Raw genomic sequence first — 13137 nt, 5'->3', positions numbered from 1 at the left:
AGTCCCAGATCATCTAAAATTAGTGAATGATTTAGGTGAGGTCTGGTATCTCTGCATCCAGTTCACCCTTACTCCTAGGGTATAGCTCCTCCAGAGCCCCAACCAAAGCACTGGGCATTTATCAGTTTCTCCATCCTTAGCAGACCCTGAACTCCTTTATTTTTTGCCTGTAGTCTATTGAGAGTTCAATTCGATTTCTCATCCTCTTAGCTACCTCTTACAAAATTGGCAAGCTATATCTGGAAAAAAGAGTCCTCTTATTCTGAACTTACCTCTCTGGGTTTCTGTGATATTGTGATTTATAATAAATATATCTTCATTCCCATTCCTGGTTTATTAACAAGTCTATTTTTCTTTCATGTGCTATTTTAAAAGATTTTAAATAAACTTTTCTTGAGGTCTCATTTACATACAGTAGGATCCACCAGATATATGTAACACCACCACAATCAAGATAAGGAATATTTCTACTACCGCCACTATTAACTACAAAATTTCCTTGTCCACTTCCCGGTCAATTCCCTCTCCCATCTCTGGCTCCAGTCAGCTATTAATTTGCTTTCTGTTGCCATCAATTAATCTTTTCTAGAATTTTCATATAAATGGATCATGTGGTATATATTTTATATCTAGTTCCTTTTGTTCACATAATGTTATCGAGATGCATACATTTTTGCGTATATATCCATAGTTCTTTTTTATTGTATAGCTGTCACAGTTTATCCATTCACATAGGTTTGTTTTTAAACTTGTCAGTTTATTTTTGTGTTTATTGATTACTCATCTTTGGAATTGGGAAACACTAATGTCTTCACCTCTAAATTTATAATGCTATAAAAAAATTATTTTGAAGAGGTAGATCTCTCATTGCATACCTAATCGTGCCAGGAGAGTATGCTGCTGTGGTACAGGTGTTTGTATCATAACATTTGACCTTTTAGTTGTACAAATATGTTTTTGTAGGCTCTTTGAAATGCTAGGCTTAAGATTGCTGACAATGGAATAATTTTTAATGTTGTGATAGCTACTGAGTGTAGTTTAAAAAAACAACAGTCAAAAGTACATATGGAGGTTCCTTAAAAAACTAAAAATAGAACTACCATATGACTCAGCAATCCCACTGCTGGGCATATACCCTGAGAAAACCATAATTCAAAACGAGTCATGTACCAAAATGTTAAGTATGGAAACACAAAAGGCCCCGAATAGCCAAAGCAATCTTGAGAACGAAAAACGGAGCTGGAGGAATCAGGCTCCCTGACTTCAGACTATACTACAAAGCTACAGTAATCAAGACAGTATGGTACTGGCACAAAAACAGAAATATAGATCAATGGAACAGGATAGAAAGCCCAGAGATAAACCCACACACATATGGTCACCTTATCTTTGATAAAGGAGGCAGGAATGTACAGTGGAGAAAGGACAGCCTCTTCAATAAGTGGTGCTGGGAAAACTGGACAGGTACATGTAAAAGTATGAGATTAGAACACTCCCTAACACCATACACAAAAATAAGCTCAAAATGGATTAAAGACCTAAATGTAAGGCCAGAAACTATCAAACTCTTAGAGGAAAACATAGGCAGAACACTGTATGACATAAATCACAGCAAGATCCTTTTTGACCCACTTCCTAGAGAAATGGAAATAAAAATAAACAAATGGGGGCTTCCCTGGCGGCGCAGTGGTTGAGAGTCCGCCTGCTGATGCAGGGGACGTGGGTTCATGCCCCGGTCCGGGAGGGTCCCATGTGCCGCGGAGTGGCTGGGTCCGTGGGCCATGGCCACTGGGCCTGAGCATCTGGAGCCTGTGCTCCGCAGCGGGAGGGGCCATGGCAGTGAGAGGCCCACATACCACAAAAAAATTTTAAAAAAATAGAAAAATGGGACCTAATGAAACTTCAAAGCTTTTGCACAGAAAGGAAATCATAAACAAGACCAAAAGACAACCCTCAGAATGGGAGAAAATATTTGCAAATGAAGCAACTGACAAAGGATTAATCTCCAAAATTTACAAGCAGCTCATGCAGCTCAATAACAAAAAAACAAACAACCCAATCCAAAAATGGGCAGAAGACCTAAATAGACATTTCTCCAAAGAAGATATACAGATTGCCAACAAACACATGAAAGAATGCTCAACATCATTAATCATTAGAGAAATGCAAATTAAAACTACAATGAGATATCATCTCACACCAGTCAGAATGGCCATCATCAAAAAATCTAGAAACAATAAATTCTGGAGAGGGTGTGGAGAAAAGGGAATACTCTTGCACTGCTGGTGGGAATGTGAACTGGTACAGCCAGTATGGAGAACCGTATGGAGGTTCCTTAAAAAACTACAAATAGAACTACCAAATGACCCAGCAATCCCACTACTGGGCATATACCCTGAGAAAACCATAATTCAAAACTAGTCATGTACCAAAATGTTCATTGCAGCTCTATTTACACTAGCCAGGAGATGGAAGCAACCTAAGTGTCCATCATCAGATGAATGGATAAAGGAAATGTGGCACATATATACAATGGAATATTACTCAGCCATAAAAAGAAATGAAGTTGAGTTATTTGTAGTGAGGTGGATGGACCTAGAGTCTGTCATACAGAGTGAAGTAAGTCAGAAAGAGAAAGACAGATACCATATGCTAACACATATATATGGAATCTAAGAAAAAAAAATGTCATGAAGAACCTAGGGATAAGATGGGAATAAAGACACAGACCTACTAGAGAATGGACTTGAGGATATGGGGAGGAGGAAGGGTAAGCTGTGACAAAGTGAGAGAGTGGCATGGACATATAAACACTACCAAATGTAAAATGGATAGCTAGTGGGAAGCAGCCGCATAGCACAGGGAGATCCGCTTGGTGCTTTGTGACCGCCTAGAGGGGGGGGATAAGGGAGGGTGGGAAGGAGGGAGACGCGAGAGGGAGGAGATATGGGAACAGATGTGTATGTGTAACTGATTCACTTTGTTATAAAGCAGAAACTAACACACCATTGTAAAGCAATTACACTCCAATAAAGATGTAAAAAAAAAAGATGTTAAAAGAAGATAAATAAATGTATTTATGTATGTATGTATGTATGTAATAGGACTAAATACTCCAAGTAAAAGATCAATATTATCAGACTAGATTTAAAAAAAAAAAAGGTACATTGTCATTTTTATTAGTTATTGCTAATTGTAAAGAATTGGGGTTTTGGCCTTCCCTGTTGGCGCAGTGGTTAAGAATCTGCCTGCCAATGCGGGGGACACGGGTTCGACCCCTGGTCTGGGAAGATCCCACATGCCGCAGAGCGGCTAAGCCTGTGTGCCACAACTACTGAGCCTGCGCTCTAGAGCCCACGAACCACTACTGAGCCCGCGTGCCACAACTACTGAAGCCCGCGTGCCTAGAGCCCATGCTCCACAACAAGAGAAGCCACTGAAATGAGAAGCCCGCACACCGCAACGAAGAGTGGCCCCCACTCGCCGCAACTAGAGAAAGCCTGTGTGCAGCAACGAAAACCCAACACAGCCAAAAATAAATTAATTAAAAAAAAAAAGAATTGGGGTTTTAACTGTTTTCAAATTTAGTGTTTCAAATTTCAATACTTTCTGAAAAGTAAAAATGTTTGTATAATTTAATATGTGTATTTCTTGCTTTTTAAAAATAGGGCTATGTTAGTTATGGTTGATTGCTGCACCTTATAGTATCTTTGAAAAGGCAGTAATATTCTCCTTTGGAACTAGATTTCTTTTAAATAGCAATTTAACAAACTGTCATTATATTATATTCTGTAATAAAGAATGTTTAAAAACGTTTTTTTCAGAACTGTAAAATTTTCCTGCTGTAGCTTTTTTTTTTTTTATGCAAACCTAGTTTGCACATAAAATTTCTTATGGAAACTAGCTGACTTACCTCCTCTAGTATCCTCTTGGTATTTAATCCCTAAAATATTGATCTAAGTTTTTGTAGATATTCCTGTGTATGTCATTTTTATGCAAAACATATGTAAAATTTTCTAATAGAGTTCAGTTTTTAAGAGCATAGGCTCTGGATTCAATGGCCTGAGTTTGAATTCTTCTGTGCCACTTCTTAGCTGTGAAATGTTGGACAAGTAATTTAATTTAATTTTTTTTTTTTAGTAAATTTATTTATTTTGGCTGTGTTGCTGCATGGAGTGTAATCTCTAGTTGCGGCGAGTGGAGGCTACTCTTCGTTGTGGTGCACGGGCTTCTCATTGCAATGGCTTCTCTTGTTGTGGAGCACAGGCTCTAGGCTCACGGGCTTCAGTAGTTGTGGCTCGCGGGCTCTAGAGCGCAGGCTCAGTAGTTGTGGCTCATGGGCTTAGTTGCTCCGCAGCATGTGGGGTCTCCCCAGACCAGGGATCGAACCTGTGTTTCTTGCATTGGCAGGCAGATTCTTAACCACTGCGCCACCTGGGAAGTCCCAATTTCATTTCTTTAAAATCAGTTCCTCATCTGTAAAATGGAGTAATTCTTATATAGATTTTGGAGATAATTTACAGAGTCCTTAATACATGACTGGACTAAATACATATTTGTTGAATTAATGAATGAATGCCTATTCTCTATTGTGTATAACCTGCAACCATTTTTGTAAAAATTTGATTTATGTCAAGTTTGGATTCTGCTCTAAATTTCACATGACTGGGGTAGTTACTGACCATGGTCATAACTTAACAAATTATGTTGGATAGTGACTATATGATGAAAAGGATAAAAGGCAGTCTTGAGATTATGTACCATTCTATTTTTGTTAGGACAGATTTGGATGCTACTAAAGGTTATAGGCTATATTGGGCAGGGAGGAGGACTTAGCAGGATTTTAGTTCTATGTGACTATTCTGTATTCTTAAAAAAATATATACTTTTCAGTCTCTGAGCAAGAGCTGCTTGATATTGAAGACTGTGACCTCAATGTGGTGAGATTATGTTTTCAAGTTTTCCTCCCTGACGAACGTGGTAATTTGACAACTGCTCTACGTCCTGTTGTCTCTAACCCAATTTATGACAACCGTAAGTAATTTATTTTCTTGTATTTGTAGCCTTAGCTCTTTAAAATGATTTTTTAAAGTGTTTTTGTAATTAGAAAAAGAGGGTTCATTATAGGAAAAATTCAAACATTACGGGGTAGATGTTATTTATCTGAAGTAGATAATGAGGAGAGTAAACCTCCTATACATCTCATCCTCCAAAGATATTTCACCGGCTTCTTCTTCATATATATATAAATACCTCGTTTCATCATCATCACCATCATTCACACAATATATTTTTGGCAACTTTTTGAAAAATCGTCATTGATTTTTTTTTTAACTTTTTTTTTTCTTCTCTTAGCAACATATCTTGAACCTCTTTACCTTTCAGGTACCTTATTCTTTTCGGTAGCTGCATATTTCCGTATATCATAATTTTACTAAATCATTACCCTATTACAAGACATTTGGTTTGTTTCCTTCTCAATTCTTCTTTTTGCTTAGCAAATTGTTCTGCAGTAAATATCCCACATGTGCATATCTTGTGCAAATGTCTCTAGCATAAATTTGTAGAAGTAGAAATGTTGGCAAATGCTAGATCAAAGGATATGGATATTTATAGTGTTAAAAGATTATGAAATTGCCCTCAAATATTTGTGTGTTTGTATGCTCTTATATATGCACCCACCAGGTGTATGACTATACCAGTTTTACATGTAGAAGGATAGTGGGACATAGAACTATAAAGGTAAATCAGAATATCCTCATCATGGAGAGCTTTGAATGCCAGGGAATTACTGGAATAATGTTGACCAGATAATAGGAAGCATGAAAACTGCATTGCCACAGGGTTATGGTCATGATTTAAAAAGATTAATCTGATGACAATGTATAGGATGGATAGGACAAACCAGAATTTAGAAGCAAGGAGATTTAATTAGAGGACATGTCATTGCCTAGAAATGAAGTCATAACACTAAACCAGGGGACAGATGTGGATGATTAAGGTATTGAGTGCCCTTAATTTATTTATACTCTAAAGCTTTTATCTATCCTGTAAGTTGTTTTCCTAAAATTCTCCATCAGAAAGGAATAAGACATATTACGAAGGTAGCAACCCATTAAAAATATCCTTTATATTTAGGTGCTCCTAATACTGCAGAATTAAGGATTTGTCGTGTAAACAAGAACTGTGGAAGTGTCAGAGGAGGAGATGAAATATTTCTACTCTGTGACAAAGTTCAGAAAGGTATTTTTTTGTTGTTTTTTTGTTTGTTTCATTGAATTCAGAATATATTTTAGATTGATAGATACATTTTGCTTTCTTTTCCCATTGTTACTTGCTTTCGTATTCACTAGATGACATAGAAGTTCGGTTTGTGTTGAACGATTGGGAAGCAAAAGGTATCTTTTCACAAGCTGATGTACACCGTCAAGTAGCCATTGTTTTCAAGACTCCACCATATTGCAAAGCTATTACAGAGCCAGTAACAGTAAAAATGCAGTTGCGAAGACCTTCTGACCAGGAAGTTAGTGAATCTATGGATTTTAGATATCTGCCAGACGAAAAAGGTATGACTTTTTCATGGTAATATTTTATATATTTCTTGAAGTTAGTCCTGCTAAGAACATTTTCTTGTACGATACACTTGAATACAGTTGTGTTTATTCATAATTTATGTTTCTTTTCCTGAAAGTTTTTGGTTGATTTTTGACTGATCTTTGTGATCTTTGAATCTCTTCCTTAGGAAAGGTATCTGGAATAATTTCAAAGTATCTAAACTGTTTATCAAAATTTGTTTTACATTTGAGATTCTATTTTGGTCCTTATTGTGCCCTCTTGATAGATGGCATACTTGCCACTCAGAAAGTGGTCTCCATTTTGGTCCTTATCAGCCATTATTGCATTAATTGACATTGGTGACTTGTAGGTGTTATAAGAAAACAAGATGAATATTATAAACTATTTTTTACTAAGAAAAATATCCTTTATTACTGACTTGGGATGTAGTTTGTGACACTTATAAATCCATCTTATGTACATTTATTTAAAGCATTTTCTATGTAGGAGTAGAATATCTGTATATTTATTAAAGGAGAGGAAGCATAATCCCGTGATGAATCATGTTTTCTCGGTTTCTTTCTAACCAGATACATATGGCAATAAAGCAAAGAAACAAAAAACAACTCTCCTTTTCCAGAAACTGTGGCAGGATTGTGGTAAGAATATTTTGTCATTGTTGTTTTTAACAAATTTATTTATTTATTTTTGGTTGCATTTGTCTTCGTTGCTGCCCGCGGGCTTTCTCTAGTTGCGGCGAGTGGGGGCTACTCTTCGTTGCAATGCGCGGGCTTCTCATTGCAGTGGCTTCTCTTGTTGCAGAGCACAGCCTCTAGGTGCACGGGCTTCAGTAGTTGTGGCACGCAGGCTCAGTAGTTGTGGCTCGCGGGCTCTAGAGCGCAGGCTCCGTAGTCGTGGCGCATGGGCTTATTTCCTCCACGGCATGTGGGATCTTCCCAGACCAGGGCTTGAACCTGTGTCCCCTGCCTTGGCAGGTGGATTCTTCACCACCGCTCCACTAGGGAGGTCCCTGAACATTTTGGATTGATTTGTATTTAAGTAAATTTGTTTTGTTTTGTTTTGTTTTGCTTTATTCAGTTTTTCAAATTTTAACTGATATACTGTTGTTTTTCAAATTACATTTAATAATGGAAAAAATTTATCATAGGAGTTAATTTTCCTGAAAGACCTAGACCTAGTCCCCTAGGATCAACTGGAGAAGGAAGATTCATCAAAAAAGGTATTTTATTCCCTATAGAGTATTCCTTGTGATTAGAGAGACCAGTGCTTTGCACAGTATATTGGAATTCCATTCTTAGGAATGAAAACTGCCTCTTTGATTTATTCCACTCCTACATATTTTTTATGCTATGAATATTGAATGAATTGATCTCAGCTTCCAAAAGACCTGTTGGCAACTATGATTATGTTTTGGGGATTTATTGTTTGAGAAATTACATTTCATTCATATGGTGGTAATGTTACTAATTACAGTGTGTCATGGAAGAAATGATTTCGAGGGCTTCAGTTGCCTATCTTTATTTATTTATTTATTTATTTGTAAAGTTTTACTGGAACACAGCTCATTTGATTGCATATTGTCTATGACTGCTTTTCTTGTACTATAGCAGCAGAGTTGAGTAGTTCCAACAGAGGCTGTATGGCCCACAAAGTCTAAAATATTTACTCTCTGGCCCTTTATGGAAAAAAAAGTTGCCAAATTCTGGTTTAGATCATTCAACCAGGGTTAATTAGAAGTCTTTTTTTCTTTTTACATTCTTAAATCAGAGCTTTTTCTTGGTTTAATATGTACAGCAGTCATATAACATGTAAATAAATACAGACTCCTTCATTTTTTTTCTGACTGGGAATTTTGTAGTACCTTAGAGTGAGTAGTATCTTAATATAGCTTGGAAATTTATGTAGATTTTTAAGTCATCCCTAATGAATGTTTCCTCCATCCCTCCATATTCTCCTAAAGAGGAGAATATGAAATAATTTTGAATATTTAGAGGCCCATTAACTGAAATTCTGATATTTATCTTTCACATTTCAAAAATACCTTTATAGGGACTCAGAAGCTAGATTTTCACATTTAACTGGAGTGAAATTTTCAATGCCAAAGTAACTTACCAAAATTATTTTATAGGTATTTGTAAAACAATTAGTATTAAAGAATTCAATTTTGGACTCGTAATAATTTTTAGTGCTATTTAACATTTCTATTTGAAGTGTTACATTGGTTTCCTTTAAATTTTTTTATGTGTTTATGTAATTTTAATTTAGAAGTAATGCTTTTTATAATTTTGTTCATTTCCGTTTTGTACAAATACATTTCCTCCCCCACAGAACCAATCTTGTTTTCGCATGGTGCAGTTTTGACAGAAACGTCCGGGCCAGTTTCAAGTCAAGCAGAATCCTACTATTCCTCACCTGCGCCCATCTCCAGTGCATTGCCACATCATGCTTCGGCCATACCCCCAACTGTACCTCAGCCTTCTTCAAGCTGGTCATCAGTGGCCCACGCCACCTCACGTTCAGTCAATACAAATTCACTGAGTAGTTTTTCAACAGGGACACTATCCTCTAATTCACAAGTTATCCCACCATTCCTGGAAATGTCTGTTGTGAGTGATTTGAATGTGTCTAATGCTTGCATTTATAACAATACTGATGACATAGGCAGAATGGAAGCATCATCCATGTCACCAGCTGACTTATATGGTATTTCTGATGCCAGCATGCTGCCTAATTGCCCTGTGAACATGGTAACGCCCAGTAATGACAGCATGAGGGAGACTGATAATCCAAGACTTGTGAGCGTGAATCTTGAAAATCCTGCCTGTACTTCAATGTTAGACCCAAGAGACTTAAGGCAGCTCCATCAGATGTCCTCTTCCAGGATGTCAGCAGTCGCCAGTTCTAGTACTACTGCTTTTGTTTCACAGTCAGAGGCATTTGAGGGATCTGACTTTAATTGTGCAGATAACAGTATGATAAATGAGTCAGGACCATCAAACGGTACTGATCCAAACAGTCATAGTTTTGTTCAAAATAGTCAGTATTCAGGTATTGGCACTGTGCAGAATGAACAATTGAGTGACTCATTTGCATTCGAATTTTTTCAGGTTAACTTGTAAGATATAAATGGTGATTCAAGAATTAAATCCCTTTAAAGGTAACCCTTTTGATGTTACCTTTATAAATACAACATTATATATTTCTCTAAGACTGTACTACAGTATATCGTGGACCCTTGAACAACACGGGTTTGAACTGTGCGGGCAGGTCCAGTTAATACTCACATTTTCTTCACTAAATGTGTAGTGCAGTACTACACGATTTGAGGTTGGTTGAATTCATGGATGCAGAAGACATCCATGGAGACAGAGGGCCGACTGTACGGTTTTTGTTTTTTTTTTTGGCGGTACACGGGCCTCTCACTGTTGTGGCCTCTCCCGTTGCGGAGCACAGGCTCCGGCTCACGGGCCCAGCCGCTCCGCGGCATGTGGGATCTTCCCGGACCGGGGCACGAACCCGTGTCCCCTGCATCGGCAGGCGGACTCTCAACCACTGCGCCACCAGGGAAGCCCGACTGTACAGTTTTAAACACAGAGTTTTCACTGCACGGAGCGTCTGCACCCCAACCCCCGTGTTGTTCAAGGGTCAACTGTAAGTATAACTTCAGGTACGTAGGGGATTCCTCTAACAGGCAATCTTGTCTTGGGAGCTTCTTGTTTTTCTGGCAGAGAATTTGTTGGGATATAAAAGATGAATGCTCAGTGCTTGAAGCTGCAGCTAAAAGAGACGGATGAACTCATTTCCCAACTTCAGGAAGAGTTAGAAAAAGTCCAGCATTTACAGAAGACTTTTGCTTCAAAAGTAGATAAATCCACACAGACTGAACTCCTAGGCTATGATGCATTGTGGAATCCTACATACAAAGAAAATTTATGTAAACCAGTGTATGATGAATCTGTGACATGTTAAATACTGAATAAAATCAATTTTTCCATTAAAAAAATCCAACTTTGGGTATGTAGAATACAAAGTTGGAAAGTCATATAAGGAAAATTCCAAAATAGAAATTTAAAAGAGCTTTACTGTTTCTTCTTTTGAAACATGTGATCTGATACTGTGTGTGGTGGGAATTCTAGCATGAGAATCCTGCCACATTTTCCCAGGACAGACTGAGGAGAACATTAGAGCAAGGCTTCAGTTTTTCCAGCTACATCTTTTTATACTTCTTTTATAATGTATTAATGTATTCTTAGTTAAATGAATTAACTGATATTTGCTTTTAAGCAAATTTAAGGTAAAACCTGTAATGGCTATGTCATTGGAAAAATTAATTCCTTATTATTTTTGAGGCCAATGGGCCAAGGTGACCCCTAAGGGGTTTTCTGAGGCTTTCTGGAGTTTCTTAGATTTACATGTAAATCAAAATTTCTTTAAAATGTTAAGTTGGGCAGCAGGCAGTTGAAGTAAGCTTTCAAGGTATGGGAGTTCCCTACATTTTGAACTATTTAGATCCATCCATACCTGTAAAATTGCTTATGATTTTAACTTTACATCCATGTTTTTAAGAGGAAGACGTTTTCTTGGACCTGTCCTCTTTGTTATGTGTCCGAACTCACTGTGATCTCATCCAATTTCATGCTGTCAACTCCCAAATTTTACCCCTAGCTTAGACCCATCCCTTGAACTCCAGTCTTGGAGCTTATGTGTGTGTGTAAAACTGCTTATTTGACATCTCTACATAGAGATGTAATTAAAGCTCAAACTCAACACATCCAGAGCTGAGTTCTTGATCTTCCCTCCCAAACTTGCTTATCCTTCAGTCTTCCTCAACTCAATAAATGGCAATGCCATGTTTCCAGTTCTCAGGTCCAAAACAATGGAGTCATCTTTGCTTCTTTTTTTTCTTTTATCTCTCATATCCAATCCATCAGCAAATCTGGTAGGCCCTACCTTCAAAATATATCTTAAGCTGCCCACCTCTTTTGACCTCTGATATTAACATCCTATTCCAGACCACCATCGTCTCTTGCATAGATTGAATTATAGCCTCCAAAAACTCTCTTCATACTTGTGCTCCTGCCATCTGTTCTCCCTGAAGTAGCCACAGTGATTATTTTTATAAGAAATAAAATCATATTCACTTGCTCAAAACCATCCAGTGGCTCGCCATCTCACTTAAAGACCAAAATCCTTAAAATTAGCAGGCCCACACTCCCTCTCTTACCCTCATTCAGCTCCAGGCACTCTAGCCTCAATGCTCCTCTTCAAAAACACCGAGGACACTCCTGCCTCACACCCTTTGTACCTCCCTGGTGGTGCAGTGGTTAGGAATCTGCCTGCCAATGCAGGGGACATGGGTTTGAGCCCTGGTCCGGGAAGATCCCACATGCCACAGAGCAGACAACCCCGTGAGCCACAACTACTAAGCCTGCATGCCTAGAGCCCGTGCTCCACAACAAGGGAACTAGTTGTAAAATAAACTCAGTTGTATGTGTACCTCATGCCTTATATCCTTCAGTCTCACTCAACTGTTATTTGATCAAGGCCTTTCATAACTATATATACATTGACACGCCATGTCTCCCCTCCTTTACATTTGTCCATAGCACTTATCATGATCTGACTTTACTGTTTGTTTGTTTATATTTGTTTTCCCATACTGGAATATAAGCTCCGTGAGGGCAAAGTTTTGTGTTTTTGTTGAATCCCACATTTGTAGAACAGTGTCTGCTTCCTGTTAAGCACTCAGTAAATATTTATTGAACATTCTAAGTACTACTAATAGAACTTCGGTTTTTGAAAGAAAGAATAGCTTTAATTATTAGATGTTTATGATTTTTATAGTTCTGCTTCATGTGACATTGAGTTTATTATATCAGAATCATGTACATTCAGGTTGATGACTAATAATGGTGACCCAAATTGTTTGAAAGCAAAGTAATCCCAGTGGCAAAATGACTGTAGAATTTGGACAGTAATCTTAATTGTGATGGAATCATCATGATGCTAAGTAACTTGCTAAAGATAAAGACCTAGTTTATTTTACAGCTAGAATGTACGTAAATGTTGAGCATATTTCTAGCTAGAAACAATGTGTCTTTTCACTTATGTGTAGTATCCAACCAAACCATAAATTTACTGGAGCGATTAAAGCTAGTCAATTTTGTCAAAATGGGGAATGTGTGAATGTCATAAAAATTAAAATTCTGAGTTGAATGATACTGGGAAATGAGAAGGAGAGCATGATAAGACTTGGGGTCAGAATAGTCTGGAAAGAAAAAGATTAAAGACACCTAACTATCATTAATATTTCTTAGAAATTATGATTTCAAAAAGAAATACTTCTGTTGTATAACTTTAAAAATCATAAGCATATAACATACTTTAGTAGAACTTACCAGGGAGAAGAAACATGAAGGCATTTCTTCCCTGTTCAAAATATGTACCCAATACTCAGCCATAAAAAGAACCGAAATTGAGCTATTTGTAATGAGGTGGATAGACCTAGAGTCAGTCATACAGAGTGAAGTAAGTCAGAAAGAAAAAGACAAATACCGTATG

The 13137-nt window shown here is 37.5% G+C and overlaps 1 protein-coding gene across 1 annotated transcript in view; it reads left to right on the top strand.

The window, feature by feature from the left end:
- REL (REL proto-oncogene, NF-kB subunit) overlaps positions 1-13137 on the top strand; it is a 37539-nt gene extending 24402 nt beyond the window's left edge. The window contains exons 5-10 of the mRNA XM_024753017.1: positions 4894-5034; positions 6139-6243; positions 6354-6566; positions 7146-7214; positions 7724-7795; positions 8905-13137. Of these exons, the coding sequence (XP_024608785.1) occupies positions 4894-5034; positions 6139-6243; positions 6354-6566; positions 7146-7214; positions 7724-7795; positions 8905-9695 (1391 nt within the window). The 3' untranslated portion in view covers positions 9696-13137. The remainder of the gene's footprint in view (positions 1-4893; positions 5035-6138; positions 6244-6353; positions 6567-7145; positions 7215-7723; positions 7796-8904) is intronic.

The sequence above is a fragment of the Neophocaena asiaeorientalis genome, unplaced genomic scaffold (assembly GCF_003031525.2).
Source record: "Neophocaena asiaeorientalis asiaeorientalis breed wild unplaced genomic scaffold, Neophocaena_asiaeorientalis_V1.1 scaffold100, whole genome shotgun sequence".
Taxonomy (NCBI): domain Eukaryota; kingdom Metazoa; phylum Chordata; class Mammalia; order Artiodactyla; family Phocoenidae; genus Neophocaena; species Neophocaena asiaeorientalis.
This window is presented reverse-complemented; position numbering and strand designations above follow the sequence as displayed.